Source organism: Xiphophorus hellerii, chromosome 15, assembly GCF_003331165.1.
Source record: "Xiphophorus hellerii strain 12219 chromosome 15, Xiphophorus_hellerii-4.1, whole genome shotgun sequence".
NCBI classification, from domain to species: domain Eukaryota; kingdom Metazoa; phylum Chordata; class Actinopteri; order Cyprinodontiformes; family Poeciliidae; genus Xiphophorus; species Xiphophorus hellerii.
Genome location: NC_045686.1, coordinates 21,723,586 through 21,732,029, shown reverse-complemented (window position 1 = coordinate 21,732,029; position 8,444 = coordinate 21,723,586). Strand labels below are relative to the sequence as shown.

Genomic DNA, 8,444 nt, shown 5'->3' with positions numbered 1-8,444 from the left:
AGAAGTGCTTGTGGAGGGAGATGGAGTTTGCTGGCAGAGGTGAGTCATAACTTACATGTACACAGTTACATTTACTTGAGTGACTTTTTGTGGAAATAAATGTTTTAATTCTTACTTGAGTCATTTTTATTTCGAAGTATCGCTACTCTTACTTGGGCGAAAGTCCTGGATGGTCTGCCCACTGAATGAAGAACAAGTTTGTTTTAACCAAAAAATTCGCCAAACACAGACAAACACGTCTGCGGTTTTTGTTAAAAATGTATAAGGCCAGGTCAATAGTGATATGACAACAAACATTGTAATTTTGTACTATTTTTAATTTCACATTTTTGACTAAAACTTCAAGCTTGTCAACAAGTTCTATTTGATCTCATGTACTGCCGCTGAAACATAGAACAGGACAGGGTAGTAATGTGCACTTCAGTTTTATAATCTATTTTATTAAGGGTATTGTGTTTGTTATTGTGTTCATATAATTACATTTTTTTTAAAAATTTTTTAAAACTTTTATTCATGTTTTTTTGTTTGTTTGTTTATCCATCTGTTTAGAAAATACAGGTGAAAATTCAGCCTTCTTATTTACAGAAATGCTAATAATATGCATTGTCCCTGTGATAAATAAAAAAAAAAAAAAAAAAAAATGTATATTGAAAGAAACTGATTCAGAATTTAATTTTTTATTTATTTATCTGATTTTGTTATTTTGCAATGATGTTATTTCTATGAATAATTTTTCCTTTTGGTCCTTAAAACACCAAAATGTCCACAAAGCTTCACATTCTGGTCCTTCTGATGATGTAATGTTTAAACATTCGATTATGTTTCAAACAGTCAGAGCTGGAGTAGCATTTTTACCAAATACTCTTTTACTCTTGAGTCATTTCTTGGACACGGCTACGTTTGACTTTTACTTGAATAAAAATATGTTGAAGTAGTGTTACTCTTTCGTGGGAATAATTTTTGGCTACGCCACCCACCTCTGTTTGTTGGGGAATAAAGCTCTCCCTCCGAACGTCCATTTAAATAGAAAGTACTTGACAAGTTGGTTAAAAACATTAAATAAAGCAACACCTAGCAACAAAAAAACCCACTATAATTTCCCTGTAATTTTTCCCAAAAGTCCGTAACTACTACTGCCTTCATACGACAGCGACGTTGTCCAGCATGCACGCACACCTTTCTACAATCATGTTGGGGAACTCGGCCACCTCTATTTCAGTGTAGTCCCCCTTTTTCACCAGGTACATGATGGGCAGCGGGGAGCTTTCTGACACCGCGCACCGCCGCTCTCCGTAGCCGTAGTTGCGTTTGGGCTGTTTGCATCCTCCGGTGCACCTGAAGGCCTGGTAGCCCGCCGGCTCGATGATCCAGTACTGTGTCCAGGTGAGCGCGCGGAAGTTGATGAAGTGCTGTTCTCTGCAGCAGGCGTCCTTATTCTGGTTTGCGTCACAGTCGCCGCCGGAGCTGGAGGAGAAACAGTGAGGAAAGTTAGCTAACCGAGGCTAACAGATTTCAGACAGAGGTGGAGGTTGGGGGGAGGAGGGGGGGTTGTTAGGCTAAAGGGTTAAAGGCCTTAAATTTTTTATCTACTACTCTGCTACGAACGCAGATTCTAATTCTTAGTTGAAGCTGTGACTAATGTAGTCAAAGAATGGTAGAAACAATGCTAACATAGTCCAAAAAAAGCTAAGAATGCAGTCAAACAACATTAAAAAGAACGCTAACGTAGTCAAAGAACAGTACAGTGAACTCTAACATAGTTCAGGAACGCTAAAAAGAATGTCAAAGTAGTCAAAGAATACTAAGAAGAATGTTTAAAAAAAAACACCATTGCAAGCTTTCCTGCCTGGTACATCTGTTACTATTTGACAGTACAACTTAAATATGACTTGATAATAATTGAAGTCGTCGATATTTAAATAACAACCTTAAGTAGCGGATGCTGATTTTTTTAGGTAGAGTGGGCCACATTGCAATTCCAAAGGACTCAAGGCCGTGAATCACATCCAGGATAACATCTCTTGGTTTGGACACATTTCAGCAATTATTTGTTTCTTCCTCTTTTTACATATTTAGGTCAAAACTAAGAAATATAGTATTACAACTATTGACAACCTGGTGTTATCATTCCTAAATGAAGCGTTTAGTCTCTCTCCAAACCAGAGCCAAACGCTAAACAGGTAGGAAACAAGAAAGGATCACCTGGCCTCATGCTCACACTGACGCGTATAGCAAGAAAGCTCTCGCGCTCACCCGTACTCTTCCAGGTTGAGTGTGTAGAGCACGAGCTCGGGCCTCCCCAGGGCGTCATCAGTCTGCTCCTGGGTGGTGAAGCGCACACTCCTGGCCATCTCCGCGGCGTAGCTGCCGGGTCTCTCGCCCTCGATCCACACCTCGAGGTGCATGGGCGTCTTCTGCTGCTGCGTCTTGGACCAATAGTGCACGGCCTGGGTGACATCAAAGCTCTTCCAGCCGGTCTCGTGAATTGGAATCAACCTGTGAAACACGATAAGGGCGATAAGTTAAAAAAAAAAAAAAAGATGCTTTCGGAAGGAGAGTCTAAACTTTTCTTTGTTAGTGCCGCTTTAGGCGCGTCTCCCTACCGCGAATCCACAAGAGAGGTCCTGTTGGAGCCGCTGGGCAGCACCTCCACCCAGTAGATGCTGACCCGGGCGTTGTTGACGGGCCGGTGGTTCCTCTTCTCCGCGGTGTACCGTTTGTGGTGCGAGGCCCGCTGGTAGAGCTTCAGCTCCGCCATGGTCACCTCGCTGTTATCCGGGATCCGCGCCTCCATGTCGAACACCATGCGATGCCGGGTGGTGTCGGAGTACACGTACTCCCCGGAGATATCTAGAACAGCGAAAGCAAATGTGTGCGTTTTAGTCGGTTTAATCGCGTTTGGATGGGCGTACAGTGACGCAACAGGGGGGGGCGCCGGCGCCAGAAGGGGCGCCAAATGGATAGAGGAAATTTTTTGTTTGTTTGTTTTTTTGGCATTTTCTGCGGTAGGACCATGATAAGGAATAATAATTAAAAAAATATATTACCTAAGTAAGTTATAAAACGACAAAAAAAAAAAAAGTTAACATTATGAGAATAAAAGAGAAAAAAGTCATACTCTTAAGAGAATAAAGTCATAATAATAATAAATATTATTATAAATAATAAATAAATAATATAAAGAAATAATAATATTACGAGAATAAAGTCATAATATTTTGAGGATGAAGGAGTTCTACTACGACTATATTCTCGTATGATTTCGACTACTCTCGTACGACTTTATTCTGGTAACTTGTGTTTTTCTTGTCTCTATTTTCATAGTTCCGTCCCTGTTACCAAAAATTAGTAATTTGCGCACAATTACGCACAAGAACCACAGTTAATGTATTTAGCTAAATGACTAATATGTCATTTAACTCTATGTTAGAGTTCATTGGTCAATTTAGTTAATATGTCATTTTTATATATATATATCCACTGACGTCGTGCGTTACCTGCATTGCCGGGAACCCCCCTCAGGATGCCCACCAGGCTGGGCAGAGATCTGCGTCTCCTCCGGCTGTGGTGCGTCTTCAGCATGGAGAGGTACTTGTTCTTGATGTGCGCCGGAACGACCAGATTCTCCAGGTCCCTCTTTTGGATTTTGGGAACTTCATCCAGGCCGAGCTTTTGCAGCAGCGCGTCCTTCATATCCTCGTGCGTAAACGCGCCGCTGGGAACCAGAAACGCGGCGCACAGGACGCAAAGAGCGCGGAGGAAATCCATGACGAGACGTTTTAGACAGCGCGACACGAAAGCACAAAGTCACTGAACAGAAGCACGGCGTGTCCGTGACACTTCACCGGCCCCCCCTTTATATCGCGGCGGCCCTCCCAGTCGGTTCGCACTTTGTCGATGGGGGCGGGGGCCCCACCTTATCAGAACAAAGGTGCGACAATACAGCCCCATCTTAAACAGGATATCTAAGTGGCCATACTTCAAACAGAAACCATTAGCTAGACTTGAGTCCCATCCACAATGTGGAGGCGTGTATTCACCAGAGCTGCACTAAAAAAAATATGTTTAACCTCCATATATGACATTTATCCTGGAAACAAAAGAGCTACTTAAAAGATTTCATGCATTTTGTGGGATTGTCATAAAAACATGGCTTCTGGGATCGCTGTGCTGTCTTTTTAAGAGTCTCTAGAAACAAAAATAATAAAACAATTTTGTTTTATTATTATTTAAAAATGGCAGAGGCGCTCCCAGGCAGAATTAATTTGGGGACCGTGCACCTCATTTTAACCACCACAGCTCTTACAACTACAATATTTTTACTCAGAAAAAAAGGTTTTACCCTCCTACTACTACATAGACATATAATTATTTGAGTATTTAACTAGTCTGAGGGCAATTTGTTGCACCATATTTTATTTAGGGGTACCAGATTAAAAGATAACAGAACACAAATGCACAGTATGCTAATGAGTAGCTACATGCTAATTTATAGATGTTTCGTTTTCCTTTAAATCGTGCGAGATTACATTAGGTCTACAAGAAGTGTTGAAATACTTATAAACCTTTGTGAAATATATGGACAGATATTATTATTATTATTATTATTATTATTATTGGTCAGTGCCTTTTGCTCAGTTTGTAACAATTTTGTTTTTATGTAATATCATTTATTTGTCGGTTCTTTAGCAGGCATATGAACACCACAATATGTTTCTGATAATTAAGTGATGTATTCCTGAAATCAAGCGGCTCGGATTAAAGAAGAGTTCATTTCTCCCTAATCCCTCTCAAGCAGAAATGAAAGTGGTATTTAGCTAATTATTCTGTTCTTTTGTCGTTTTTTGGTTCACTTTCTCTGATATTTATTTTAAAACTATTTTATTTATTCATTTCTTAAAATTATTTTTACCCATTGTTAATGGCTTGTCTTGTTTTTTTAGGCCTCTGTAGATCTCAAAATATAAAGGAAGGACATTATAAATAAAATCTATTATTATTATTATAAAGTAGCTGCTTTGTGTGCTTATATCTTTGGATATGAGCATGCAATTAAAAAATATACACATATATATATATAGTTTTAAATTATCCAGCTAGAGTGGTTATTAAAATGTGGATGGTTTTGCCTATCGTTTCGACTATAAAGTGCCTGATGGGATTTATGAATAAAAAATCGTCTCCCAACAGCAAAGTGAAGCACCTTTTTTAGAGTTTGCAACTTGAATTTCTACAAAATGATCCCGCTCTCCTTCAAGTTGTGTGTTCCCTGCACATGTCCCCCCTCCCCAGACAGACAGACTCTTGACCCTGAAGTGCCCTCTCCTCGGCGGCCCACGCTCTCCACGCGTACATTCCACCGCACGACGTCAGTCCTGGTCGGTCTGGCAGGAGCCCGTCGCTCAGCGGGGCCTCGCTGTTGTCTGGGTTGCCAGTTTTGCCCAGCGGAGGCTTCGTGGTGGGGCGTTAGACGGCTGATGAACGTGCAACAGAGACAAGAAGTCGTCTCTGAAAGGAGAAAAGGAAAGAGAGCAGAAGGATTAGATGTTTATTCCACACTCTGAAACAGTCCAGCAGATTGAAATTATTAGCCAAACAGACTGCTAATCCAGCCCCCCCTCCCCCTTCAGAGCCCCTCTCTCCTTCTCCTTAGCTCCGAGCCTGGATGGATGTGGATTGGGGCAGGCTCTTCACAGGCGGGTGATTATCTGATTCCATTGCAAGGATTTGCCTTGCCTTTTTTGTCACACAAACATTAGAAGCAGTGAGCTCTCGCTGGCTAACCCCCAGAAAGGGGGCCTCCCATGGGCCCCTCCTGGTTGTGTATTGGGCCCCACGTTTGCTCAGAGATGTCAGACAGACTGAAGGGGGCAACAGGAAGAGCAAATGACAGATGACTGCCAGACCTGCGCTCATCAGCCAGCAGCTTTCCAACAAGACAAATTATTAATTAGCGGCAGGGGAAGCGATGGGACCCTCGGCCGCCGGTTTGGAGTGTGATGAGATAAGCCACACGAGGCGATTCTGAACGAAGGAGGTGGACAGATCAGACCTGCACCGGTCTGCACATTACATTTGCTTCTTTTGCACGAAGAAGCAAAGAAGGACTGTGATCTGTGTTTCAACTTCTTGCAACAAACAAATATTCAATTTGCTGCAATACATCGCAACTGTCCACATACAGAGGGCCAGGCATTGTGTATATATTGCTCCGCCTCTGTATGCTCAGAAAAGAATCATCAAGATGGATTTATTTTGGGTTGATTTGATCATTTTAATTAAGTTTTCTTCCCCAGAACAAGCCAGCACCGGCCTATGAGATCGTGCTGTTATTGTTCCTGAAATGACTGATTTGTCCAGCAGAAGTTACACACGTCTAATACGATCAGCAGTGTGGAGATCAGTATGTGATCTATCCAGAGTCACCGACTTGCAGCTTTCAGCACCAATAGCAAGAATGTCTTAGGTTGTGTCACGAACTTTGCAGCGACCCCCTTGCATGTGGTCCAATCCAGAATCATCTTTCATGATAATATATATCAAAACTCAACAAACACCTGGTCAAAAAGGATGCAATGTCATAGTTGGGTGCAGAATCAGGTGTTGTGGATTCAGAGGATCCACTCCATGGCAACCACAGTGATGTTCGTCTGCAACAACTGCCTCACGTTTCTGGTTTTAGCATTGTTGCTAAACTACCTAAAGCCAGACACATCGCTCCAATACATAAAAGTTCTTAACTTTCCTTAAATCTTATGACCCTTCTTAAGTTTTTTTAAAAGTTTACTTTGCAGCCCATGTGAACAATAGCAGCCTTACAATTTCATCAAACACTCCAATCAAAATGTTAAGTTATGATTTGTGACCAAAAAAGCTGTTAATGCTGTTAGAGCATACTGACTAAAAAAACTTGAAAAGTCAACAAACCAGCAGACTTACACAAACCAAGATTACATGTGGGGTTCCCCAAGTCTCCATCGTCGGGCCCCTTTTATTTAACATCTCTCCTTTAGTCTAGTTTTAGTTTTACGTCTCTTATCGTAGACCCAAAACTCAATGAGGCTTAAAACCCATGAGTGTGTAAGAAACCTAGATCCAGAGTTGACTTTTAAAGTCCTCATAACACCTTTAACCGAATTAGCAAACTGTTGAATTGCAAAAAATAAAATAAAAATTTAAAAATCCATGAATGGATTTATGTCTTTTGAATACTGTATGGAAAACAATCAGGCAGCTGCAGCTCATCCTAAATATCTTGACCAACACCAGAAAAATGTAGCAGACATGGATATTCAGAACAGTCAGGTTGTCCAGTCCAGCCTCTCCGCAGCCTAAAATACACACAGGCCTATTCAAAGCCCCCGGCGCTCACATTACAGCCTCTAATTCGGGAAATTAGGATGCCTTTTGTGTGATATTTCTCAGTCTTTCCTCTTTCCACCATCGCCAATCAAAGATAGGTTGCCGAGTTCAAAGATCCCATCTGATGTTCCGAGGTGGCATTTCTTTTCAATCAAACCCCCTCCAAAAGAAACCCCAAACTCCCGCAATCAACAACGCGGGTGTTAATTAGCATCCAGGCATTTGCATTGAAAAGCGGTCCAGTTTATAGCTCATTCCCTTCCATTTGCGAATCATTGGCCGCAGAAGCCACTGTTTGCAGAGAGGCGCTGTGCATGGGGCGGCTTGCGTTTGCGCTTTCTCTTGCAGAATCTTTTTTTTTTTTTTTCAAGCTAGGAAGAGAAGAGGAGGGGGGGGAGGGGGATGTTTCTGCATGCTCCAAAAAAAAAGTCAATATTGAACTTGTGTTGGTGGCCTCCCCGCAAACTCCCCATTATTCGCATTGTCGCCGACTTCCTGACTTGCTTGCCGCTCGCCTTATCTCCACGTCAAATATTTGAGGAAACGAACCGCTCACTTTGCACCTTAATAGTTGTTTTGTTTTGTTTTTTTTTTTGTCCATGTCCCCGCAGCTGCAGAGCACCGTCTGGGGTCGGACTCATCGAGCTGGCCTGCCAATAATCATCGATCGGAGTCGAAACCGCCAGACCCTGGACACAATAGCCCCATGCGCCTACTGCTACTGGACGGTCTAATTGCGTTTCACACGCATAATGAGGGCCAGAGACGCCGGGCCACGGACTTAATCTCTCTGTACTTAACCCAATAGGATCAGACGTGATTAATAAGGAAAACTTAACCCTTTTAAATCAGCGTCTAATTAATAGTCAACATTCTGGATACTTCCGCCCGTACAGAAAACACGGGTTCTTTCACTAGATTACAACTAGACACGGACATTTTATACCGATTTTCCGGCTTTCTCCATTGGATTTAGATCTGGACTTTGACTGGACCATTTTAACACACAAATATATACTTCGACCTAACCTTTCCACTGTAGCTTTGACTGTAGAGTCTCCAGCCATCAATTCTGGTCCAAA

The 8,444-nt window shown here is 42.1% G+C and overlaps 1 protein-coding gene across 1 annotated transcript; it reads right to left on the bottom strand.

The window, feature by feature from the left end:
* Positions 1-501: 501 nt before the first annotated feature.
* lft1 (lefty1) lies at positions 502-3,783 on the bottom strand. Its single transcript, XM_032585776.1, has 4 exons — positions 3,498-3,783; positions 2,604-2,850; positions 2,254-2,496; positions 502-1,464 (listed from the first exon to the last, which is right to left on the bottom strand). Exons 1-4 carry the CDS (start codon positions 3,766-3,768, stop codon positions 1,140-1,142), a joined length of 1,086 nt encoding a protein of 361 aa, XP_032441667.1. The 5' UTR covers positions 3,769-3,783; the 3' UTR covers positions 502-1,139.
* Positions 3,784-8,444: the final 4,661 nt, after the last annotated feature.

Coding starts and splice junctions, on each gene's coding strand:
- lft1 (XM_032585776.1), bottom strand. CDS start 3,768: ATGGATTTCCTCCGCGCTCTTTGCGTCCTGTGCGCCGCGTTTCTGGTT. Junction 2,497..2,603: donor ACCTCTCTTGTGGATTCGCG/GTAGGGAGACGC, acceptor CGTGTTTCACAG/GTTGATTCCAATTCACGAGA. Junction 1,465..2,253: donor CTCAACCTGGAAGAGTACGG/GTGAGCGCGAGA, acceptor TTTCTCCTCCAG/CTCCGGCGGCGACTGTGACG.